The 27,602-nt window shown below is 40.8% G+C and overlaps 1 protein-coding gene across 2 annotated transcripts in view; it reads left to right on the top strand.

The window, feature by feature from the left end:
• The window catches only part of rai14 (retinoic acid induced 14), a 55,241-nt gene that overhangs the window by 11,015 nt on the left and 16,624 nt on the right, over nt 1–27,602 (top strand). For both annotated transcript variants that reach the window (XM_026174008.2, XM_026174009.2), the window contains exons 3-7: nt 15,316–15,446; nt 17,849–17,937; nt 18,133–18,197; nt 19,510–19,567; nt 19,806–19,876. In XM_026174008.2, the coding sequence (XP_026029793.1) occupies nt 15,316–15,446; nt 17,849–17,937; nt 18,133–18,197; nt 19,510–19,567; nt 19,806–19,876 (414 nt within the window). The remainder of the gene's footprint in view (nt 1–15,315; nt 15,447–17,848; nt 17,938–18,132; nt 18,198–19,509; nt 19,568–19,805; nt 19,877–27,602) is intronic.

A 27,602-nucleotide genomic window follows, 5' to 3' on the forward strand; every position in this document is an offset into this window, starting at 1 on the left:
GTCTAAGTTGGTTTGGCATTTAATGGTTTGTTCTGGCTGGGTGTAGTGAAAAGGGTATTAGTACTGAGAGTGACAGTAAACCCTTAGGGACAGGCGGGCATTAATCTGGGAGACTAGGAGGAAGGGTTTGCATCTGTCTGTGTGTGTGTCAATTGTCAGCAGGAGATTAGGGAGTACACAACTCTAACAGATAATTATGACACTTGCTGCATACAATCTGAAAATATTGTATCTTAGAATCAGTTGAGAGAATATTCCAAAATGTCAAAACGCACATGTAATGGTGATTATAGGTTCAAAACACTTGCCATATAGTCACAGGAGCTTTAGAAACCTGGTACGGCTCACCAGCATGAACAATGAAATGGAGCTAAAAGCTTTCATCACTTAACCATTTAATTGATTGAAAATTGGTCATCTAGCTGGATAGTGAGCCTTTGAGATGCATGTTTAGTATACCAGTATTGGTTCTTTATAGGCTGGAGTTAGTCAACTGCTGACAGCACTTGCAATGCTCTCATCATTCCAGATTTACTCCACAAGAATATTAAAGAATACAGCCTTGAACTAGTTTCAATTAATCCAAGGAAAGGCAGAAGAAAATAGCTTAGGGTCTGCTTAAACATGGATCCAATTAAAACAGGACTTTCCCATGGGATCCCTTTATTTCTTATCGCCTGTGCACATGAACTGCAGACACACTGCTAGAAAACCTGCTCGTCAGCAAATACATGAAACGCAGAGCGTGTAAAGAAGAGCCGGGTATGACGAACCTGGTGCCTGCATGTGTTTGCATGCTCATTTATGTGTGGGTGTATGTTTGTGCATGGGCTAGTTTGTTGTCTCATGTGGGTGTGAAGACATCAGTGGTGATGTAAGGTTAGCCTGTTGGCTGCCTTGTGTGAGTATTGATGTAATCATGTCTGAGAGAAAGGACATTTATCAGACTGGGTTTAGGAAAAAGCATGTGTTACATCCAGCATAGCATGACTGCACTACATGTAGATGAAGTAATGAAGTAAGTAAGACCCAACAAATCACTGATAAAAATGGCGGAACCTTTAAAACAGACAGAAACCGATAAAGTGAGTGAAAGGAGTTCAGTTAATGGGGAGTAGGGAATGAATACTGCGATGAAGTCATCCTGAGCAAAATGTGACAAAAAGATGATATTACAAGAGCAAAGAAATAGTGATTGTAAATGATGAGGAAAGGATGAAAGTGTGTAAGAAAAAGCCTATTTCTCTGAGAAGGGTACTTAGGCTCCCTGCCCCCAGTTCAGTTCAGACGGGTTGTTTAGTTTGGCCTTCTCTGAACAACTGGAACAATGTTCATGCTAGGAGATGGATGGAGGGAGGGTTAGACACAGTTCATCTGAAAAAACTGAGACTTTCCTTTTAAGAGACTTTTGGCATTGTACTTCTGAGAACAGTTTGCGAGACGTGTTTCTTGTTCTGTGTAGTGGTTTAAAATTAAGTGAAGCAACAGACAGGTTTATGTATAAGATTGGCGCAAAGAGTTCTAGCTTTTAGCTCAACACAATGTCTTTTTTTAAAAAAACAAACAAAAAAAACCCCAAAACTTGATACACATGCGAGTCTACAGTTGAGTGTGTTTAAACTGGCTCCTATCTTGACTGAAGTGGAACTGTGTATTTTTTTTATACTCCCTCAACTTTATGAGCAGCCCTCTAGTGTAATGAGGCTGGTTGCTTTCCAAGTCTAGCAGTGTTTATTTATAGGGCAGGAAAAGCTATTTGTGTCAGGAGGAAGTGTTGTACGAGAACTATTTTTTAACTGGAGGTCCCCTTGCACACACAAAGCCCCCATGCTGGACATCCTATGCAGTCCTTTGGCTTTAAAATTGATTCGAAGTAGTGTATTTTATTGAAAAAAAAATTGTTAATGGGTTTCAAGTGATCTACTGCCTGTTTATAGTCTAAGGAGGTTGCAGTCTGTAATACAGTTGGTTCATTAAAGCTTTAGCTTGTACACAATTAGCTGATCCTTGTATTCACAGCAGATGTGAATGAGCACATAGTTACAGTGGGCTTTGCTCAACAGTTGGTCTTATTGTTCCTGTAACTGCACAAGTTGTTTATGACAGGAGCACAATTAAAGCTATAAAAGCAGAGGCAATTAGGAAGGTTAACTAATTTGTGTTGTTAATTTGTGTGTGTGTGTTTTAATAAGACAGCGCTTAGTGATGAAGTGAAAAGAATGGAGGGATTTTATGGATGTGCTCACAGTTTTGTTTTTTGTTTAGTTTTTTTTCCTGTCTTTATGTGTACTGCAGTGTTGGCTAGTAGAGCAGGGCGATATGGCCAAAAATATTTATCACGATATATATTTGAAAATTTGCGATAACGATATAACCGACGATATAATTGATGCGAGACAAAATACAACTCCACAACATTACTAGCGCAAAAAGACAACCTTCCATTTATTTTCACTTAAACAAGAAGCTGGTTTTTATGTACATTAAAGCTTTATAAAAATGTAACAGTGCAAATGCAAATTCCTTGCTGAAAGTTTAACCAAAAGGCATTTCCAGTAGAAATGGGCTGACATATCCTGAGCATAACCATGTATAATATCCACTGAAGTTAAAAAGAGGTGCTTTGCAACATTAAACTGCAGTGTGCAGTACGCATTTTTCGGACCATAAGGTGCACGGGATTATAAGGCACATTAAGCGAAACAAAGCAGTCAGATAAATCAAACTTTATTAAACTCATTCTTCTTGCTTCCTCCACTTCTGTACCATTGATTCATTAATGTTGAATTCTCTGGCAGCTGCTCTATTCCCATGTTGTTGCAGTATATTAATGACTAACCTCGTATTGTGGATGGATTATCTCAGTTGTTCTCCTGACTGAAGTTTGGTCCGTTTACAGCATCCTGCCATGCGATTGCATTTGTTTCTAACCATGAAGAACCTTCACGTTAACTTTTATAAGTGGAAAAGTGTTAGTGTTCGTCCTCCAGCTTCACTGTTTATGTTATGCTAACATAGCTGTGTCGCTAGCGATCACGTAGCACATCATTATATACCAGCTAGCCCAACTTCAGTAACCCTACAAACGTCACTGCTGTTTAGTTTCCTGTCTTCATTTATGTTGGAAGTGATAGCAGAGCTGTACGTTTGATTTTTTTCAGAAATCTCTCAGTCAGAACATGCAATATCATGCTTAGGTAACTAGCGAAACTAGCGAGCTAACTTCCGCTAGCTTCCTGCTAACTTCTAACTCCGTTAAATGTAATAACTTTTGTTTTCATGGATGCCTGGAAGTTAAACTTTATAGTTACACCTGGTAAAGCAGCAATGCTGATCGTTTTATTAAAGATGAAAGAATTTAGACAGTTTTTAACTCTAAGTGATGCTGCAGTGTTGTTTGACCTGAAGTATACGGAGTTTAGGACCCAGATTACTCCCAGATTTAAGAGCATCTTAGTCCGACAAATACGACAATAACAACGGCCGCTTGCATGTTCTGCAAAAAAATGTGCTTTGTTGTGTATCTGACGGACAAACACCAAACCAGTTTCACATCACGGAAGTTGCACCATTTTTACAAACCAATTCTGGTTCATCTGTTTCACTCAACAATCGGCCATGTGCGTATGAAAACAAAGGCACTGCGCATGCGCGTTTTACTCCCATTCTATCGCGATATTTCATTTTCCTATCGTTGCCTAACATTATACCGGTATTACCGTGAACGGTATAATATGGCCCAGCCCTATTGGCTAGTGATTTTAAAAAAACTGGGAAAGATGGAAAGAAAAGCAAACATGTCAACCATTGTCATGTCTTGTTTTAACACAAGTCAGCTACTTTAGCTACTTCCCTCTGATTAACAAAAAGTTATGCAGTAAAACACAATGCAAAGAACAGAGCATTCACTACTTACTGTGGAAATTTAATGACTTCTATGACTGAAATGGAAATGTACTAAAATGCTGGAAATATAACAGTGAGGCAGGCCAACATAGTCATGCAGATGTAATGCATTTGAAATGTATGTTTGGTCACTGAATCAAAGACAGATATTCTGCATGGCAGTGTTGGTTTTTGGGTACGTTGGCACAAATTAATAAATAAATCATCTTCATTGGCCGACATCAGGTGTTAATGAGAGCACCATTTAACTAAGTTCACTATTTTTATACAATGGAGTCTATTTACAGGTCATGGTGAATATTGTATACGTTTGGGGGAAGGAAGTTGTGTAATCTTTTTGTTGCGTCAGAGGGAGCTGATGAGTCTGATAAATTGATGTAAGTAATCCATTAAATAAGCATGGGTAGGTTCAACATATTAAAGAAAATCTCTAGGTCATTGTTTTTGTTGGCTTCTGACCACTTTAGTCACCACCACTAGTGTAATACACCCAAATCTGTGATGCAACTATTAGCGGTTGAGTTGTAGTGTGAGGTCCAGGTTTGAACAAGAAAGAAGACCTCGTGTTTTCTGTTCGTTTCTTTAGTTTGTATTCTAATTCTCCAAAAACTGTCCACCAGGAATTGGACAGTATTATAGATATACTATAGTGAATCTTGTAGTCTTTGTAACTACACAGCTAACTAATGTTAGTTAACGGTCAGTAGTAAAGTATGTCAGGCAGTTTTTCACAGTCACCTGTGAAGCAAGCTGGCTGAGTGCTCACTTACAAGTATTTATTTATTTATTTATTTATTTATTTATTTTTCAACAAAAATGTGTCTGCTAGGGCTGGGCCATATCATACCGTTCACAGTAATACCGGTATAATGTTGGGCAACGATAAGAAAATAAAATCTCACAATAGAATATGGGTAAAATGCGCATGTGCAGTGCCTTTTATTTTCATACGCACATGGCGGAAAAAGCATGGCGGAGAATGAGAAGGGCGAAAGCCGATCGTTGAATGAAATGGATGAACCAGAATTGGTTTGTAAAAATGCTGCAACTTCAGTGGTGTGGAACTGGTTTAGCTTTCGTCCGTCAGATACACAACAAAGTACTATTTTTGGTAGAGCATGCTAGCCGGCCGTCATTATTACCATGTTTTTTGGAAAATACGGCACACCTAAAATCAATCCTTTGATTTTTCTGAAAATCGACAGTGCCCCTTATAATCCTGTGTGCCTTATGTATGAATTCTAGTTGTGTTTACTGACCTCGAAATGATTTTATGTCGTACACGGCGCTCAAAAATCTGTCAAATGTTTTAGTATGACTTTGCTAAGCTACGAACCCGCACCGCTTGATGGATTGTCGGAGCATTACGGCTATCGTAGGCAGGAGCCTCGCTGAGTGATACATACTGTGCTTCAACATAATATTACGGTATTGTATGTGTATAACTCAAGTTTTGTGGATATTATACATGGTTATGCTGAGGATATGTCGGCCAATTTCCACTGGAAATGCCTTTTGGTTTAACTGTCAGCAAGGAATTTGCATTTGCACTGTAAACTTTTTATATAACTTTAATGCACATAAAAAAACAGCTGCTTGTTTAAGTGAAAATACATTGATGGGGTTTTTTGCACTAATAAAGTTGTGGAGTTGTAAAGTATTTTGTCTAGTGTGTCTTTTATATTTATGTGTGTGTGTGTGTGTGTGTGTGTGTGTGTGTGTATATATGTATCATTATCGCAAATTTTCAAGTGTATATCGTGATAAATATTTTTGGTCATATCACCCTGCTCTAGTGTCTACCAGTTTGTGTTTTGTCCTCATCTCTATATACTCCCCCACCACCCCGAGCTGGACCAGGCAGGCAGCTGCCCCACCCTAAGCGTGGTTCTGCTAGAGGTTTCTTCCTGTTAAAAGGAAGTTTTCTCCTTCCCACCATCGCCAAGTGCTTGCTCACAGGGGATCGTCTGATTGTTTGGGTTTTCTCTCTAATATTATATGTTCTCTACTTGGTAATATAAAGCACCTCAAGGCAACTGTTGGTGTAAATTGGCACTATATTAATAAAAATGGAATATAATTGAATAAAAGTTTTTCATCGAACCATTTAAATGGGAATGAAAGACATCTTTTCACTTGCTCCTGCCCACTGCTGATTTGGTGATCCCTGCAGCAGAGCTGAGTCTATATAACATTTTAAAGCTTAGGTTACTAATTAATTTGCATATTAGGATTGGTAATAGAAAATATAAGTCTAATAAATTATGCTTCTATGGATTAAGATAGAAGCATAAAAAGTAATTACATGAGCTTTTTTGTGCTGATCTCTCTCCTGATGGTCCAGTGCACAAAACATGTTATGTTGGGCACTACAGCATGCTCTAGTTTTAGAGCGGAATATCTTTTGTAAAGAAAGGGTGGTGCTAAATGTTGCTGGAGATTTATAAACAAGAGCGTTAAACTAGAAAATACTCTCATGATGTAAATTTGTCTGATTATCTAAACGTGCGGCCCACATTCGGCAGTGTTGTGAAATATGTGGCAGCATCTTTCCTTACAAAAGCAACCATCTGGTCTTTGTTTGACAGTTCTATGCTAACCCTTTCTATTCTTGCTTTCAGAGTCTATTAAACCATTGTGATGTGTATGTGTGGACTTGTGCTTGTGTGTTTTTGTACTACAGAGGGCAGTAAGCAGTTTCAGCTGTGGCCTTAGAGAAAGGATGTATTGTCTGAGGACATTTGAGGATCTGTTTTGTTACAGATAAGGGGTTTGAAGTTAACGTCCACAGCTTGATCAAAGGGCAGAGATATTGTTGATGCACCAATCTCTGTATTTTCTTCTGCTTCTTTTCCTTTTATTTTGTACACTGTTCTTTCTTACATCCTCTTGACCACTTCCTGTATGTCCTGCCTTCTTCTGAATCTCAACTGTTCTCAAGCTGAAAATACCCTTTCTTGTATAGATGTGTTTTTCCCCACTGCAGTTAAACCTTGTTGTATCTGTGTCTGACCTACTTTTAATGTGAGTAAAGCTAAAAAGATTCTATCTCCAGTAAACATAATGAAGATAAATGTAGGTGAGTTAACTGGTGCAAGTTTCAAATCGAGTAGTGTAGTGTGTGTGTGACTAAATAAATTTACCTGTCTGGCACAGTGTTTCTTTTTTTTAAATTCTAATGTCTAGTTTTTTATCTTGTCTGTTACCTACTTATACAGACACAGATGTTGCTTTTTATGAGTTTTCCTTGTATGACTCCCTAATCCTTGACAGGACATCTGGCAAAGCAATTGTTGTATTTCAATGAAATTTACCATGGATATACATTAGAATTCCTGGGAAAAGTTTTGCATAGATCTGTTGAACAATAGAGTCTCAGATGCCTTCTGGTGTTTCTGATTCTTGGGTCAATCTTAACCAGCTGGCTCAGAGAAGTTGATGTCCTGTTCTCTTTTTTTTTTTTTTTTTTTTTTTTTTTTTTTTGGTTGAGTGATTTAGAGCATATTGAAAGTAAACAGAACTACATGAAAAGTGAAAGTAGAACAAACACCTTTTCATTCCTAGATCAACATGAATGTCATTTGAGGGTAATACTATTGGGTTTCCGAAAGTAAATGTTTATGTGTTAAACTACATCTGCTCTTAGCAGTGCAACTCTACAAACATACAGAATCTGATGTAGGAATTACTACTTCCTGATATTAGTTTATTTTTCCTTCTGAGAACTAAGAAGGGAAAACACAAATTGTTTATGCACAGATCTTTAGGTTAACAAACAGGCACACAAACACACACACAACCGATAGGCATCTGTTTGCTATTTACTTTAGAAGGGCAGAGGAGTTTCAGAGCTTGACAGAGAAATGTATACCTGTGAAACACATGTAGAAAAAGAGTGAGTCTTTGAAAAGAGTACAAGTTAACAGAAGTCAGAGTTATGCCACTTTAGTATTTCTGTCCCTCAGTATCTTTTCTAACACAGTACCGGTAGTTCCTTTTTCTTGGGTCTTTACTACTGTTAAATGCTGGCTTCTTGCTCTCTTGTTCTTGCCCTTTCTGCCTGCTTCAGGCTTGGACAAACAGGAATCGCTTAGTGTTATCAGCACAGTCTTTGTGTGTCTTAATGAGCGTCAGGGCAAAGACAGAGAGGGAACACACACTCTGAGTGCAGTGTAAACACTTGATGCAGACTTAGAAATAGAAAGAAGGGGGATCTTAAAACTAACACCGGCAAACAGCCAAAGGCAGGGGAAACTGACTGAAACCAAGAGAGAGAGGAAGTAACAACCCATAGTAGAAGCAGTATGGCGGGGTCTTACTAGTTAATAATCTCAGAATAAGTGACCTGTGACATGTTGCTTAGGCAAAGCACGTGTATATTATTCAGAGTTATTCAGGGTTCATGTGTTGTGCACTCACTTATGTCAGTGTTTTTCAAATCTGTTTTGCTTTTTGCTTCATTGTGTCCAGCTTACACATAACAAGGAACAAAACTTCTGCTAATCTATTGTTTTTCAGTGATAATTAATCTGCCAAGTTTTACTTTGATCAGATTAATAATTGTTTATGTTAAAACACTGTAAAATCATATTTGTTGACTAATCTGTTAACTAATTGTTTCAGCTCTAATGAGCACTTCAAGGTTAATGAGAAAAACTTGGACTGGTCTGCCTTTTGGTGTAGATAAAAACATTCATATAGTGTAGGGTCAAGGTCCTACAATATTAGAGAAAGAGCCCCTGTGATCCAGCAATCCCCTGTGAGCAAACACTTGGATGTGGTGGTGAGGAAGAACTCCATTTTAACAGGAAGACCTCAGGCATTATAGGCCTAAGCCAGGCTGTGAGACGGGTTGGCCATCTGCCATGACTGGTTGGGGCAGGGTGAGCATAGAGGAAAAAGATTAGCATAGAGACAACAAACAACCCACATGAAAGACGTTTGGCTGGCTGGTGGGAACAGAAAGGGAGAGATCAGACTCACAGTTAATGTAATAGCGATTATATAAGGCCATACATAAGGAGAGTAGAGGCAAGGTGCCTCGGCAGCAGCAGGGAGGCCCCACATTCCAGACCCCAATCGGACAGCCAACTCCTCCTCACAGACCCCCCGCTCCAACAGGCAATAGAGAACAGGGGTGTGTGAAGACTCCAAACCTCCCTCCGCCCGCTCATATGTAGTGTTGATGCATGTGTGTTCTAAGGTGCATTAAAAACCCAGGAGGGCATGGAGCTACCTGCCAGAGAGCAGCTGGTAAGCGCACAGCCCCTCCTGATAGCCCTCAATGTCTACGTGTATTTAAAATTGAGAGGAGGGCGACAACGCCAGGGGTGAGGTTGTACACCCTGATGGTCTTTTGGATTCGGTGTAGCGTGCCCACCCCCAAGATCGTATATGTATGTGTTATGAGAGTGTGAATAATGTGAATGTCTTTAAGTTGTGGGATAAAATTGAGGCACAGGCAGCCAGAAGGGGACAGAGGGGGGGATGCCTCCCCTGCACCCTGGTGACACACCTTTACCCCAAGGCCCTGCATGTGTGGGTGATTGTGGTGGAGCAGGACGAGGGAGGCAGCTACAGGGAGTGCAGAATTATTAGGCAAATGAGTATTTTGTCCACATCAACCTCTTCATGCATGTTTTCTTACTCCAACCTGTATAGGCTCGAAAGCCTACTACCAATTAAGCATATTAGGTGATGTGCATCTCTGTAATGAGAAGGGGTGTGGTCTAATGACATCAACACCCTATATCAGGTGTGCATAATTATTAGGCAACGCCCTTTCCTTTGGCAAAATGGGTCAAAAGAAGGACTTGACAGGCTCAGAAAAGTCAAAAATAGTGAGATATCTTGCAGAGGGATGCAGCAGTCTCAAAACTGCAAAGCTTCTGAAGCGTGATCATCGAACAATCAAGCGTTTCATTCAAAATGGTCAACAGGGTCGCAAGAAGCGTGTGGAAAAACCAATGTGCAAAATAACTGCCCATGAACTGAGAAAAGTCAAGCGTGCAGCTGCCAAGATGCCACTTGCCACCAGTTTGGCCATATTTCAGAGCTGCAACATCACTGGAGTGCCCAAAAGCACAAGGTGTGCAATACTCAGAGACATGGCCAAGGTAAGAAAGGCTGAAAGACGACCACCACTGAACAAGACACACAAGCTGAAACGTCAAGACTGGGCCAAGAAATATCTCAAGACTGGTTTTTCTAAGGTTTTATGGACTGATGAAATGAGAGTGAGTCTTGATGGGCCAGATGGATGGGCCCGTGGCTGGATTGATAAAGGGCAGAGAGCTCCAGTCCGACTCAGACGCCAGCAAGGTGGAGGTGGAGTACTGGTTTGGGCTGGTATCATCAAAGATGAGCTTGTGGGGCCTTTTCGGGTTGAGGATGGAGTCAAGCTCAACTCCCAGTCCTACTGCCAGTTTCTGGAAGACACCTTCTTCAAGCAGTGGTACAGGAAGAAGTCTGCATCCTTCAAGAAAAACATGATTTTCATGCAGGACAATGCTCCATCACACGCGTCCAAGTACTCCACAGCGTGGCTGGCAAGAAAGGGTATAAAAGAAGAAAAACTAATGACATGGCCTCCTTGTTCACCTGATCTGAACCCCATTGAGAACCTGTGGTCCATCATCAAATGTGAGATTTACAAGGAGGGAAAACAGTACACCTCTCTGAACAGTGTCTGGGAGGCTGTGGTTGCTGCTGCACGCAATGTTGATGGTGAACAGATCAAGACACTGACAGAATCCATGGATGGCAGGCTTTTGAGTGTCCTTGCAAAGAAAGGTGGCTATATTGGTCGCTGATTTGTTTTTGTTTTGTTTTTGAATGTCAGAAATGTATATTTGTGAATGTGGAGATGTTATATTGGTGTCACTGGTAAAAATAAATAATTGAAATGGGTATATATTTGTTTTTTGTTAAGTTGCCTAATAATTATGCACATTAATAGTCACCTGCACACACAGATATCCCCCTAAAATAGCTAAAACTAAAAACTACTTCCAAAAACATTCAGCTTTGATATTAATGAGTTTTTTGGGTTCATTGAGAACATGGTTGTTGTTCAATAATAAAATTATTCCTCAAAAATACAACTTGCCTAATAATTCTGCACTCCCTGTAGAGATGAGGAGGGAAGGAAGGGAGGGGCAAGTGACCCCTCCCTGGGGCCAGCTCCCCCACTGACCCCAGTAGGCATCCCCATACTTCGCAACCCGCCAGGGAAAGGGGGCCCAGGCCCATTCGGACCGGGGCCCAGTTCAGCAGCGCCGCCCGGCCCCACCACAGAGAAAACTGCACCCACCCCGTCATCCACTCAGCTTCCAGACTACACAAGACAATAGACGCCCAGGCTGAGATCTTCCTCCACCTCTCCTATATCTCCCCCTCCTGCAGAGTGAGTTCCTGAAGAGAGGAGACCTCCTGCATGATGTAACAGCCTCCCCCACCAGTTGAAGAGCCCCCCAGGTGGCTCGATGCACTGGCGGAACCCTGCTCCAGGGCCAGGCCCCCATACACCCACCCGCCCACAATCCCGGCGACACACCAACCAGGACCCAAGCCCCCAAGGCCCAGCCAGGGCCCCAGCCCAGAGACGGAGCACCCACAGAACCCCATGCCCGTCCCGGACCCACCCAGGGGCAGCCAGGCTACCAGGTCAGTAACCGTCAGCACAGACCCTCCCCTGGCCCCGCTGCACGCAGCCACGAGAAAACCGTCACCTAAGAGCCAACAGAGCCCTTAATAGGCCATGACCGCAACCCCAGGTTGAGCCCTCCGAGAAAGATGCTCTTGGGGAATCCCCCGATGCCCCAAGCCTGTCTTACATTTGTATACATTTTTTTTTTTTGTTGTAGAAAAACTTGAAAATACACTTCTTGTTCAACCTTTTTGTTGGAGCTTACATCTTTGCTGATATTACATCACCTCTGCCACTACATGATTATTTCATCAGCCTCCCGTTGATGACACCGGTTGTGTATGTGGCTGAAAGTGGAGCAGTGCATTCCGCTCCACTTAAATCTGTCCAATACAATGTAGTCTAACGCTATTGCTGTCATGCTGCTCTGATCCGACTGCCCTTCATTCTTTCTTCGGCTTTGCAAAGCCACATACTGTAGGCCATTAGGAGCGATCATGTTATACTAGACATCAGTGCTAGTGGCAATTTTTATCCCAACATGCAGTTCTTGTTAATGGGACCACAGCATTCACTATCCCACTGTATCCCAACTATATCATCACCTGTTGTGTAGGTGTTTAAGAACCAGCATAGTACTTTATTGCACAGGAAGGAAGACTTGCTTGAAAATAGTGCGAAGTGGTAAAAATGATTTAAAGTGTCGCCCTACACTGTAGACATTGTAGGCTTTTAGATGAAGTGTACTAAAAGTGAAAGATGTTGTGAAGTAGGCAGTAATTAAAAGATGGGGATAGTGGGCCATTCTACTCTGTTCTTTTGACCTAAATATTCTGAAGTTCTTTGAAACAAAGTAACTGACAACCAACAAAAGCATGAAAAAATGTCCACTGAAGCAAATATGCAGGGTGCTGCTACGCTTGTACTAGTGGCGTTTATTATAGCGGAGTAAAACTCCTGACTGAAAAAAATACATCACTTCAGCTCACCGATCCTTAGGCTTGTATGACCGACCATCTTTAAGGGGAGCTTTGGCAGTTAATGTGTGAAAATAGCCTTGTTTTGCTTTTTCCTCCCAAAATTTTGGGTTTAGTTGTAAATCTTAGTCCTCTGGTGGAAATAAAACCCGAAAGCTGTAAAAACCTGTTAATTTAAAGGTTCCTGTGTATTCTTGTAAACAAACAGAAGTTATATTTGCATGTATTTTTTTCTATTAACATATAATGTGCACTTTTGTTTTTGTGCATGTTTTGAGTTTATATGGCTCCCACCTTAAACAGTTCTCCCTTTTAAAAGAAGTTGGCTCTCAGTGGGGCTTCTTGGTTAAATGAAAGAACTAATAATTGTATGTGGTGTGGTGAGATTAATAAAACATTTAAAAGCCCTTTATTAAATGTTTTGTCACATGTACAGCATGTGTGCAGGTGTTTTCCAGTCTTGTTTGTTACGTTGCTATATTTTAACACCATGTGTGTTAAGGGAGTGTTTCTCTGTAATTTATTTAAAATCAAATCTGTAATGGTTCTTGGATGTATTACATGTGCCTGATAGAGCCCATCTTCAACTTGCACACCTCAAATCTTACCCCCCCCCCCCCCCCATTTTTTTTTCCTGTGTCTTCTCAATGTCCAGCTGAATGTTTTTCTAACCAATCTGTTATTTCCAGTCTGTCAGAGAACCTTCTCGTGCTACCACATGGATATCATGTGTGCGTGGGGGTGGTATTAAGTTACAGCTGGATAAGAATTGCTTTTCCAGAGTTAGCTTTTAAAAAATAGCAGGAATACTCCTCTGTTCTCAGCCATCTTACACATTACATTTGAAAACACAAACACATTTTAATATTTTTTCATACTCAATAATCTGTTAATTACCTTGTGGCTTATTAGGCTGCAGAGCTCAGTGGTCATCTTTGCTCTTTCGGTGACAGGAGTGACAGGATTTTTATAGCCCAGCATTTTTCCACCAGTTGTGCAAAATGTATTGCAGTGGTTGCATTTGGGTGTTTGCCACAGAGGTTACTTACACTCGGTGTTGCTTTGCCTGCTTATTGCGCTCCTAAAATAGCATCCAGTCTACCACCACAGGTATTTCTAGAGTCAGAGAGTTCACCTCCTTGTCACGTGTAGGTCAGTGGGCTATCAGGTCAAGATCTAATACTGTACTGCATCCTAATATGCACAGGTGTTTGTAGGAATAGCTGACGCATGAACTTGTTTGCTGTTATGTTTGGGGTCATGGATTCAGTTCTCTCCCTGATTCTGCTATTAGATTTAAGGAACCTCTTCCAATATTCCCCAGTAAAGGTTTCCTTAAATACATTTCCTGTTAATAAAGTAGGTCATTATAGAAGTGTTTCAGCTATGCCAAATCTTGCTCATTTCATAGCTGTATCCTGCAATTAAAGCTTGCTGTGCTGTATCTTGTACTATCAAACTGCTCTGTAGCAAGATGGTGTTTGAATGAGATCAGGCTAGAAGCTTTCCAATAGCTGACTTCTTTCTGTGTGAGCAGCCTATCAGTGGTATAAAGGACGATTTGGTTTGTGTATGCGTTCTTTGGTGAGTGTGTCTAGACTGGATACTGTGAGTGTGTGCTCTTGTACACATATGATAACAAATGTTTTGTGTGGGCCACAGCAGAGCCGAGAAACATTCCTCCCTGTGAGAAACATTACTCACATTTTGGGCATCACGGTGACTTTGACTGCAAAGTAAACATGCTGATATGAGTGTTAACAAATGGAGCATACCATTTGTTCACATTATTATTGATATTATTTGATAAGTTAGTAGATAGGAGATAAGTCTTAAAGTCAGTAAAAGTCTTTGATAATATAAAAAATATGGGACAGTGTATGCAATACAATAAAAATAGTACACACTGATTTGCAAATATCATAAAACCCATAGTTTATTCACAACAAAATAAGAAAATATTTAAACTGGGATAGTGTAGCATTTAAAAAAAAAAAAAAAAAAAAAAAAAAAAAAAAGGTGGTGGCAGTAACACATCTCAAAAGTTTACATGGGGCAACAAAAAGCTGGAAAGTAAGCGGTACTAAGACGAAAAAGCTGGCAGAATAGTTTCTGTCTAATTAGGTTAATTGTCAACAGGTTAGTAACATGATTGGGTATGACAAGAACATCTTAGAGGCAGAGATTTAAAGAATTAAAGATGGGCAGAGGTTCACCAGTCTGAAAAGCTGCATTTACAAATGGTGGAAAAATGTGCAAAATTTGAATATCTCATCATCTACAGTACATAATTTCAATAAATCCTATGAATTTGGAAAAATCTATGTGTGCAAGTGACAATGCCAAAAATCAGTATCTGATGTCTATATTATTTAGGCTCTCAGGTGGCCCTGCATTAAAAACAGGCATGATTCTTTCATGGAAGTCACTGTTTGGGTTCACTTCCAGAAACATAGTTTTATCGTCAGAAATTTAAAATTCTTTTTGGAAAACCTGGACAGAATGTCCTCTGGGCTAAAGAGGAGAGGGACCATCCATCTCTGATGGTACAGGAGTGCATCATTGCCTGTGGAAAGGCAACGTCAACGCTACATCTCCACAGTGGTAAACATGGCCCTGTCCCTACTTTTTTGAGATGTGTTGCTGACATGAAATTCTTGCCATTTAACAGCGTCTCACCTAACTGTAACCTTATGGGGTTATATATTTGTATATTTATATTTTGTGTAGTCTTCGTATATTCTTCACCACCTTTTATTCTCCTTCTTTGTCCTCTGTCTTTAGACAAATGAGTGGAACAAAAACGATGAACGCTTGCTTGCTGCAGTGGAGCATGGCGAGGTTGAGAAAGTCTCATCCCTTCTTGCCAAGAAAGGTGCCAATCCTGTAAAGCTGGACAGTGAAGGCAAATCAGCGTAAGTGGTCTTGGACTTATCCACTTACTTTTTTCTGATGGTATTTAAATGTTTATGTTTCCAGTGCAAGAATTCCATTTGATTTTCCTGAGGTGACGATAAAGTCAAAGCATAACTTTTGCTTAAAATAAAAACTAATTTGTTGATATAGACACACAGAGATCACAGTCTGCAGTGCTTTTTGTAGAATGAGGATGACATGGGGGAAGCAAACTGACTTGAGGCTGCAAACCAGAGAAATGCATTAAGTGTTGACACCAACATGGTTTTGTCTGGCAAGCTTGCACATGTTTTAAAATAAATATCCAGCAAAGCACAGTGAATTTTCTCATTTCCTTTCAATTCAAAGATTAAACATATGTCTATACTATATGCTCAGATTCTCAAGTAATGGCCTTATATAACTGCTTTCATGCTCCACAGCACAGTTTTAAAAATGAATGGCCAATCTAAAAATATGTCTCTTACTTTTTCTTGAAACGGTGACATTCATTCAGCCTCTCTGAGATTCTATGTTTTGAAAGCAAGTTCACTTCCGCAGAGCCAGTGGAGGTTACTGTTGCGTCACCGCTTAGTATTAGTGATAACACAGAGGCTTGTGTTAATATTTGACCCTTTTCTTTTTTTCTGAAACTCAACACCTCTGACCTTGATTTGTAGAGCAGCTCTCACAAAGCCAGGAAAATCAAATCTCAGGAATAAATGCAGTGAAAAACAAATATGTAGGTTTTCATTTATTTTCCCATTCACCTGTAGTTCACATCCTTGGCCTTTTCCTCTGTGTGCTGCTAGAACACAGAAACACACATCCAAATGCATGCAAAGCCTTTGTAAGTCATGGCAAATGTGTGGGCTTGGAATCGCAATGCTCCGATCTTTTCAGCACGCACGAAGGGGGAGTCTACAGTATCTCTATGGTGATAAAACCTGACTGAAAGGCATGTAGACATACTTGTGTGTTTGTGTGTGTGTGAATGTGTATCCTACGCACACACTGATGGAAGGCTGAGCTTGCCCTCCCCCCGTTCATCTTACTGAGGTGGAAAGAGGTCGTATTGATCATTTGCTGCATGCATATGCACAAACCTGCGCACACAGTGCATACACAGGGCAATTTTTTTTTGCATACGCAGTCATATCGACTTACAGCATTCCTGCTCACAAGTCAGCGCTTTACCAGATTTTCTAGAAATGGTCAGTAAATGGGTATTTATTGCAAGAACTGAAGCTGTGCCCAATAACTTCTTTTACTTATTTAGTTTTGCTATAGCTAAAGCTTCCCTAAAATACTATCACTTCCAAGCTTATCCATTGCTTTTATCAGTGCTGACATGTTTTTCTGGCAGTTGCATATTGCAAAACAGTGGCAGTGGAGCTTTTGCATACCTGGGTCACGTGAATACCTTCTTCTACTGTAAGACTGGCTGAAACACTGACAGTCAAAAAGCTCTGAAGACCTACTTTTTTCTTCTCCATGGTGAATATTAATTAAGAAATCGATATTTTACTTTCAATAAAGGATCTGATCTGTAAGCATAATTAATACTGGCTTTTGTATCAACAAGATCAAATCTCATACTCGTTACACGGTTTTAAAAAAAATAGTTTGACCCTTTGGGAAGTGCACGTATTTTGTTTCATGTTGAGTTGGAGCAGAAGAGGTGCTCCCATGCCTTTCTGCTAAATATAAAGTTGGTTGAGCATAAAGACCAGAGGCAGAAGGAAACAGCTAGACTGGGTCTGTCCAAAGTTTATGAATTCTAAATACAACAGCCTCTAATTAACACACATGCTTAAAAAAAAAAAGAAAAAAGAAACGAAAATCAAGAGGAGGCTCTAGGAAGACGCTGAGTCGGCTAAGTTGCTGAGAGGGATTAAAGAAACTAAGCATAAGCGTATTACATTATAAGGACCAGAGCGTCGCATTTAACAGATATGGGAGTAGTTTAATCTTCTCATCTAAACTTAGGCGAGTGAGCAAATAACTTTATTTCCTAAAATGTGAAAACTTTTAATTGGAGACTAAGAAATCACTCTTCAGTGTAATTTAGAGTCGTAGATGGAGGACTAGTGTGGCCGAGCAATCAGAAAAGTAGATGAACGTTTTATTTATTTATTTTTTTAATCTTTTATTTGCACTCACTGCTGCAGCATAAGGTTCTCACCAGAGCTGCACCATGTTTTATAATATTTGTAAAACTGTTAAAAGCATCTGTGTTGCTGTAAAACTACTGGCAACAAAGTACTGTGTGTGTAATTTGTTCTTTTAATTGTGTGTGTGTGTGTGTGTGTGTGTGTGTGTGTGTGTGTGTGTGTGTGTGTGTGTGTGTGTGTGTGTGTGTGTGTGTGTGTGTGTGTGTGTGTGTGTGTGTGTGTGTGTGTGTGTGTGTGTGTGTGTGTAGTCTTCATGTAGCTGCTGCTCGTGGTCAGATAGACTGCCTCTCTTTCATCTTGGCTCATGGAGCTGACCTGTCAGTCACTGATGCTGCTGGTATGTATAGTTATATTCACTATAACTTAAAAAATAGTTTCTGCATAAATTTGAGAGTTTCCCTCTATAAATACTGTAACATGAACAGGTGTAATGTACTGTCTGGACTGATACATAAGATTTCACATACGTTATCTCAACTTGCCTGTCTTCTTGCTGCGTGCATGTTTTTCTCTTTTTTTCCCCTTTGTGTAGGTTTTAGTCCTTTACACCTGGCTGCCAAAAACAACCACACCGAATGCTGCAGAAAACTCATTCAGGTAAAGCTCATGAAGTGAAGTTGGGTTTTATTAAGTTAAAACGATTTAATTTCCCTCCCCAAATGCCTTTGAATTAAAAAGAAATTGATTCAGTCTGTCAAGCCAGATATTTAAAATACATATACCCTGGTCTCTCAGTGTTAAGATGAGACATAGTGGTCCCCAACCCTGGGCCGCGAGAGTTGAGGCTTGGGTGTGAAATTTATGGTTTTCAGGGTTTTTATCGTTTTTTGTTTGTTTTTTAAGCATTTTTAACGTTAACTCAATTTCCCTGGGTCTTTTCCTGTGTGTTATGAATAAATCTTCCCTTTTTTGTACTGGTACTGGTGTTATTTTGTTGTATTTATCCACGACACCTTAAAGGCCAGCCTGTGAAAATATTGTCGGACATAAACTGGTCCATGGCGCAAAAAAGGTTGGGGACCGCTGACATAGTTCTTAATATAAGGGCTATAAATTATGTTGGGTATAAATGATTAGGCAACATGACTTCAAGATGTGTTATACAACAAAGAACTGATATAAATATTAACTTAAGATTGTTTTGATTGTGACTGTCAGTGTCACCCAGCAGGACCACTTGTTCTTGTTTATGAATAACAGTGTGTGAAACCCACATCTTGAATCATCTTACTGTTCAGTGAAGATGCCTGAAACCAAAAAATGTTATTGCTTCATTTCTTCAATCTGCTGATTCTTGTGTGTGCGTGTTTGGGTTTTGGTCAGCAGATCTTAGCAGAGACACACACACACACACATCCAGCTCTGATCTGCTGACCTCACTTCCTCGTGATAGTCGGCAGCATCTCTGCAACATGCACCTGGCTGATCAAATAGTCATTCAAGTCTTTTTGTATATAGCAAAACACAGTACTGTGAAAAAGAGAAGAACCAAAAACATTCAGTCATATATTGTTGTGACGTTGGACCCCAACACCAGCCCGGGAGCTCATCATGCCAGCCCTCCTCTGCAGCGGGCCAGAGACCACACCCGCGCCACAATTGTTTACTGCAGATGTATGAATTTATGGTATAACCTAATATTACATGAAATTGCATTTGCCTGAAGCACCACTGGCAAACAGATTGTGGCATCAGTTCCTCAGATAATAAACTCCAGTGTGTATACACAGTTTATAAAAAAAATTAAAATTAAGCAAGCAACACACAGATACTTCAAACCAAATTTAAAACGTATATTTTGAGTTGTTTGGGGCCTTTCATGATTTCACTTGATTAACAATAGTCATTGCATATGCTGTATGCGTATACTGTATGCTATTGTTACTAATAACTTTCCCACTTTATCCAGAGTAAATGTCCTATCGATGCTGTAGATGGATCAGGAAAGACTGCTCTGCATCACGCTGGTAAGTATATCAAGATCTTGAGAGTCACTGATATAAAAAAAAAAAAAGGCTGCTATGCTTTGGGGATGTGGAATAATATCTACTAGTTTTAAGCTCTAATTTTATTTGAATAAAATCATCATATTTGGTCGTAAGTGACTAAAATGCATTTTAGCCCAGTTAGTTTCTGTTAAACACAATCCTATTTTTCCTCACTCTCTTGTTTTAATTTCTCTTGTTTTGTTTCACCCCCTTCCAGCTGCTAGCGGGAACATCCAGATTGTCCAACTGCTGTGTGAACTCAAAAGCCCCATCAACCTTAAAGACACAGTATGTACTTCCATTCTTTCGTCCATTCCCCAGACTTATTTTTCCTGGCTCAATAGATTGGGGGGCTCTGAAACAGAAGAAAGACCACAAAAATGCTTCAATGAGTCCATTTCCAGGGAGGAATGTATTGAATTTGTTTGAGGAATCATTGTCCGTTTATTGACTCTGATTGTTTTATGTCAAATAGTTGTTAATCCACATTATAAAGGCTCCTCATTAACTGACTGCTTGAGGATTAATATTTGTGTGTGTGTGTGTGTGTGTGTGTGTGTGTGTGTGTGTGTGTGTGTGTGTGTGTGTGTGTGTGTGTGTGTGTGTGTGTGTGTGTGTGTGTGTGTGTGTGTGTGTGTGTGTGTGTGTGTGTGTGTGTGTGTGTGTGTGTGTGTGGGGTAAAAAAATCAGCGTACTGTGGGAATGCAAGCCGCAGACATGTGGTCTCCATTGCAGTGACGCACCATGCCTGTGGTTTCTGTCTGGCTGGGGTTGTGTGAGCATGAAATTTTGTGTGTGTGCATTTGTGTACAACAGAAACTGATGGTCTGTCAGCCTATATGAAAAGATGTTCTGTTGTTTCCGATTAAAATTAATTTTAGCAATTTTTCATGTTTAAATCAATGGCAGTTTGTATGTTCAAGCTTCTTAAACTGGTTCTTGTGACCACTTTGTACCGTGTGCTTTTTGGAGTTGTAGCTTAAGTGTAGTTTCAAATCCTGGCCCTGCCAGTTTCTTGTGACTTTTACTTGTATTCTTCATAAAATAGTAAGACAATAATAGACAATAAATAATAGACAAAACATTTTTCTTGATGCATATTGGACTGGTGAGAATCTAACTGTAAATAGTGGTGCAATTTGAATTTTGGTATTCATATTTTCTTGTTGAATGAAAGTGGTCCAGCCAGCGAAATCTGAAAATCTGTATGTGAGGTTTGCAAAGCTCTTTCTTTGTTTTGTGGACATGTAGACTGTGAATGCATGAATGCAGGCCGGCTTGTTAGCCTCGGGCATACGCTGTAATGTATATCTGTGCCTGGTTATATAAGTTACTTTCAGCTGTTCTCTTATTCACAAGAGGTCACCACAGCAGGTAGCTCCATGCACGTGTGTGCGTGTATTTATTTACTTTTTTAAATGCCGGATGCCTTATGGGATGTTTCCTCCTGGGATTTAACCAGGGATGTTTTGCTTTGCAATACACTATGGAGTAACTCTGTACCTGATTATATATTTGTGACTTAAACAAACACTCAGGCAAGGCAAGGCAAGTTTATTTGTATAGCACAATTCAACAACAAGGTGATTCAAAGTGCTTTACAGAGACATTAGAAACAAAAACAAATAAAAAGCATGATTTAAAATTGATTAAAACAAGCAAACAAACTAATTAACAAACAAACAAAACAGTATATAAAATCAACAATAGATAAAATCAGTAGTTAAATGTAAGTTTTGAAATTTAAGCTTAAAGTGTGGATTTGGTGCTTTATTCAAATGCAGCTGAGAACAGGTGAGTCTTCAACCTGGATTTAAATAAACTGAGTGTTTCAGCTGATCTGAGGCTTTCTGGGAGTTTGTTCCAGATATAAGGAGCATAAAAGCTGAATGCAGCTTCTCCGTGTCTGGTTCTGACTCTGGGAACTGATAAAAGACCGGATCCAGATGACCTCAGGAATATCTTGAAAGAAACAGAGGGACAGCTGCTAGGCCTGACATGTGTCAAAGAATGTGTATAGAGGAGAAGAGGTAAATGTAAACTGTAATATGAAACCTTACTGCTGTTGGACGAAAGGGGAGGAGAAACCTTTGCTTGATTTCTGTCATTTATTTTTAAAGTTTCAGATAAAGAGGCCAGGATATGTACAAGTAATCTCTGTGAGCCAAAGTTTTTTCCTACTCTTGATTCTTCTATGATGTCATTGACAGTGGATGTCCTTGTATGGTCGTCTCAGGCACACAGTTCCGGCTGTGAGTGCAGCAGTCCCATCTACCTGCTGTTTAAAAAAAAAAAAAAAAAAAAAAAAAGTGTTTCAGAGCAGCAGCCAATCAGAAGAAAGCTAACTTAAAGGGCAGGCTAACTTAGAATAGCTGAAACGACTTATTTCAGAAGATGAACTGAAGGACTGCACTAAAGTGTGTGCAATACAAATTCATGCTTTTCTGTTTTGGAGCCATGTGTGCCATAGCTTGAAATCTTAACAAAACTGGTAAAGTAAATACACAGATTGTGGAAATGGGTATAAAATTAAATAGATAAACTAAATTAAAATAAATATACATAAATAACAGCAAAAACAAAAGTAATGGTAAGAGAGGGAAAGAAGAAAGAAACGAAAATCCTGCTGTTGTGTGTATGCATGAGAAGATGGACTAAACAATACTTGTATTGTTTTGAATTCAGATCTAATCACCAAGTCATGATCACCATGGTCAGACACCTCCATTTGATAGACATCTTTTTGAAGTCTAAGGGAGCATGTTGTTGGTTCCACCTGATATCTATTTCTTGATCTAATTGGTATACTATGAAGGGCTCAGGTTTAAGCTCTCTAACTGTGCTACACTTGATTAGTGCCTACATTTAGCTCTTTCATCAGTATTCCTCTAATATTTGACCCATCTGAAGAAGTGGCATCTTCAGATCATTTGGTGGAATACCTCTTTAAGTGCCTTTAATATCTCTTCCCAAAATATTCATAGATTAAGACATGACTAAAATATAATAAGGATTATTTTTGAACTCTGCAAAGCTGTAGAAGAGTCCAAGAATAAAACTGTGGAGCTGAAAATTAGCATAATATTTAAAGCTCAGCTTTGGCGCAATTCATTGTTATGCCCTCATAATTCTTCAGCATCCGTGTATTTGGATTTGAGTGGGTTGAGATTTTTTACTCTACTATTTACTCTCCGTTTCTTGGCATTTCTAGATACTTTTTTATTGCCTGTTATAATTTGACATTGATATGATGTGCTCATATATTCATATGATGTAGTATTACACATTCAGCTGTTATCTATTAAACAGTTAGGTTGAGCAAGTAGTGCAGTAAATTGTTTACACACTGATGTATAATTATCACACAGTGAGAGAGCAACTGTGGATAGAGTATGCTCACTGTGGTCACTTAAAATCTTAACTAAGTTACTTTTACCTGAGTAATGAAGTATGTTTACATTTTACTTGTAAAGTAATATTTCTGCACTACTTTTACATAACTGAAGGAGCCCCTTTAAACGGAGCAACTGGGAATAAACTTGATCATACACAAGCAACTACTGCAATACAGTGTTGTAGTAAGATATGTTTGAAATAGTCTAAGACTGCAGAAATGCTGCAAACACAATTAAGCTTCATCTGAGGTTGTAGTATACCATAAACGTACAAGTTCCCCTGAGCTGTAGTGTTGTTTATTCATCTAGATTGCTTAGGATTCAGTTGCTAAATGTTGGAGCTACCTGCTGAAGACAGAGGTGTGGTGCTCAAAGCAAAAGAAAAGAAAATGCATTGAAAAAGTCAGAAAAAGCGGTGTCTCTTTACAGAAATCATGAACTGGTTGCTAGTTGTTAGCCGCTTCATGTAGGAACTGTTGCCCTTTGAGCTGTGATATACTTGCCAACTTTATCACTGCAGGAAGGCTTTAAAAAATGTGAAGGAGGGCATAATCGTAGAGTCTTGCTTGTGAAATAATCATAAATTTTTAAAGATGGCGCCGGTGAGGTCGGCTGCCGTCACGACTGCTCCGACCACTTTTTCTTTGTCTTTGTTTTTTAAGTTAGTTTTCAGCGTTTCTAAATCGGCAAAATCACCACCATTGGGTACATTAGGTATGACAGTGACACTCTTGTTTCTATTGGTTTACAATGTACTCACAATTCGAAGTTTTTAACTCCGGATCCGAGCTGGCCGAGTGAGATCTTGAGGGAGAACAAAGGGAAGCGGCGGCAGCCTAGAGGGAAGCGAGCCGGCGTCAGGAACAGGCTGAGAGCTCGTGCACACCGCACACCTCTGCCTAGCATCCTGCTCGCCAACGTCCAGTCACTGGAGAACAAGCTTGACGACCTCAGGGGCAGGGTAAAGTTCCAGAGAGACATTCGGGACTGCAATCTCCTCTGCTTCACCAAGACATGGCTGAACCCAGCGGTGCCGGACCACGCCATCCAGCCGGCCAAGTTCTTCTCGGTTCACCGCATGGACAGGACACGGGACTCGGGGAAGTCAAGGGGAGGCGGCGTGTGTTTAATGGTGAACAACAACTGATGCAACAGTGCGAACGTTGTTCCTCTCACACGCTCCTGCACACCAAATCTGGAACTGCTGTCCATCATGTGTTGTCCTTTTTATCTACCTCAGGAATTTACATCGGTCATTATAAGTGCCGTTTATATTCCACCACAAGCGGACACGGTCACCGCCTTATGCGAGCTGCATGAGGCACTCACACAGCACCAGACACAACACCGGGACGCTGCGCTTATTGTGACGGGGGACTTTAATAGCGCCAACCTCAAACGCGCAGCGCTGAACTTTTATCAACACATCTCCTGCCCCACCAGAGGTGAAAGGACACTGGACCACTGCTACACTACAGTCAAGGACGGCTACAAGGCACAATCCCGCCCTCCTTTTGGCAAATCTGATCACGCCGCCATCTTCCTCATCCCAAAATACAAACAAAGGCTGAAACAGGAAGTTCTGGTTCAGAGGAAGGTCGCGCGCTGGACGGATCAATCGGTGGCCGCGTTACAGGACGCACTCGATGACGCAGACTGGGCATGTTCAGAAACAGCTCCGATGATGATGTCAACGTGTTTACGGAAGCGGTTGTGGGATTCATCGGGAAACTAGCGGATGATACCGTGGAGACAAAGACTATCACAACGTTTCCCAACCAGAAGCCGTGGGTGGATAAAACCATCCGCGACGCTCTGAGATCCCGCACCGCTGCCTACAACACGGGACTCATGACGGGGGACATGGACCCGTACAAAGCCGCGTCATATAACGTGCGGAGGGCGGTGAAAGAGGCGAAGCAGCGCTACGGGAGGAAACTAGAGTCACAACTCCAACAGAGTGACTCTAGGAGCCTGTGGCGGGGACTAAGGACAATAACGGACTATAAAGCACCAACAACCGGTATGACGAACGCGGCCGTGACTCTGGCAGACAAGCTGAACACTTTCTATGCTCGCTTCGAGGCTGCAGCTAAGGACTCCAACAATGCTAGTGTTAGCGGCGCTAACGGCTGCAGACAGGAAGATACTGCCAGCACCGGAAACATGCTCGTCATCTCCAAGCATGAAGTAAGGAGAGCCTTCAAGAGAGTGAACACCAGGAAAGCAGCAGGACCAGACGGCATCCCAGGTCGTACCCTAAGAGACTGCGCATACCAGCTAGCTCCTGTGTTCACTGAGATATTCAACATCTCTCTATCTCAGTCGGTGATCCCCACATGCTTCAAAGAGTCCATCATTGTTCCTGTCCCGAAGAAACCCCTGCTTCTCTCAATGACTATCGCCCTGTAGCCCTCACCTCAGTAGTGATGAAGTGCTTTGAACGCCTGGTCAGAGACTTCATCATTTCTTCACTACCAGACACACTGGACCCACTACAGTTTGCTTACCGTCCAAATCGTTCCACAGACGATGCCATCTCTCATCTCCTCCACACATCACTCACTCACTTGGACACTAGAAGGGGGAATTATGTTAAAATGCTCTTCATAGACTACAGCTCTGCATTTAACACCATAATTCCCTCCACACTCACCACCAAGCTGGAGCATCTGGGACTCAGCTCATCTATGTGTCTGTGGATCTCCAACTTCCTAACTGGCAGACCACAGGCAGTAAGGATGGGCGGACATGTCTCAGCCTCCACCACTCTCAGCACTGGAGCCCCCCAGGGGTGTGTTCTGAGCCCCCTGCTGTACTCTTTGTACACATATGACTGTGTGGCCACTACCAGCTCCACCACCATCATCAAGTTTGCTGACGACACCGTCGTGGTGGGCCTGATCTCTGATAACAACGAGACGGCCTACCTGAAGGAGATTAGGAATCTGGAGAACTGGTGCCAGAGGAACAACCTCCTTCTAAACGTCAGTAAGACAAAGGAGCTGATAGTGGACTTCAGCACTAAGCAGGAGAGGAACTACCAGACCCCCGTCATCAAAGAGTGCCCAGTGGAGAGAGTGGACAGCTTCAAATACCTCGGAGTTCACATCACGCAGGACCTGTCATGGTCCTGTCACATCAACACCGTGGTGAAAAAGGCCCGTCAGCGTCTCTACCACCTCAGACGCTTGAGAGACTTCCAACTGCCCTCCAAGGTGCTCAGGAACTTTTACTCCTGCACCATAGAGAGCATCCTGACGGGAAACATCTTAACCTGGTTCGGGAACAGCACCATGCAGGACAGACGAGCTCTACAGAGGGTTGTGCGGTCAGCTGAGCGCACCATCCGCTCCGAGCTCCCTGACCTGCACTCAATCTACAGCAGGCGGTGCTGGACCAAGGCCAGGAAGATCGTGAAGGACCTCAGCCATCCCAACAACAGACTGTTCTCTCTGTTGAGGTCAGGAAAGCGATTCCGCTCCCTGAAGACCAACACAGAGAGACTGAGGAGGAGCTTCTTCCCGCAGGCGATACGGTCTCTCAATCACACCACCACACAGTACTGACCCACACATACAGTTCTTACACACACACTGGACATTCTGGACATTGTTTCACTTCATTACTTAAATCACGCTGCTGTTATTGTGTATATGCTGCTGTTATTGTGTATATATTTATTTATATTTCTTCATACATTCTTATATAGTTCTATATTGTGTATTTTGTTGTACAGTTATTTTATTTTCAACTTTAATTTATATATTTTATCTTATTCTCCCAGTTAAATTTACCCTTCATTCTAATTTGTGTTGTACAGTTATTTCATTTTTAACCTTAATTTATATTTTATTCCTTCCTAGTTAAATTTACCCTTTTTAATTTTTCATATTTATTTCCTATCTTATTCATAGCCTTTTCCTTTTTTGTTTTCTTTAGGTCACGAGCAGTTGTCCAAGCATTTCACTACATATCGTACTGTGTATGACTGTGTACGTGACAAATAAAATTTGAATTTGAATTTGAATTGTAGAAATTGACTATAACTGTGTCCTTCATTTGGTTGGTGGGCGCAGTTAGGATCCATTTCAATTATACCAAACTGAGGAAAAAAATTTTATATTTTATTTTGAAGTGAACTGTCCTTTTGAAAGCTCACATCACAAGGTGCTCAGCTGTCCTGTCTTTATAATGACTGGCTCTGTGTAACTGCTCATTTTCCTTATGTTAAACACAGTTTGTGATCTGCGTTGGGGTAATACGTGTACCCTGCTTTCGAGTCATAGCTCAAACATTTCTACATGGCAAAATTACAGCATTTGTGTGCATTCCTGGCAGCATGGCTAAAATTAAAGCATGAGTCAAATTTTGGCTCGTATAGTGGAGAACATCCATATACAGTATACAAGGAAGTAGCTGGGTGAGTGCAAGATTGGAAACAAAGATAAATATTTCTACAACATAAAATGATTGTTGTCTTTAATGGCGCTCAACTACCTGAGAACTGAGACTCTTCCCACTGATTCATTTTCCTGCCATTTTTCATGAGTAAGAGGTGTTGTTCTTACATTTAATAGTCACATGCAGAGGCCTGCATGTATGTGCAGTATCAGTGT

The sequence above is a fragment of the Astatotilapia calliptera genome, chromosome 7, assembly GCF_964374335.1.
Source record: "Astatotilapia calliptera chromosome 7, fAstCal68.1, whole genome shotgun sequence".
In the NCBI taxonomy this organism is placed as follows: Eukaryota; Metazoa; Chordata; class Actinopteri; order Cichliformes; family Cichlidae; genus Astatotilapia; species Astatotilapia calliptera.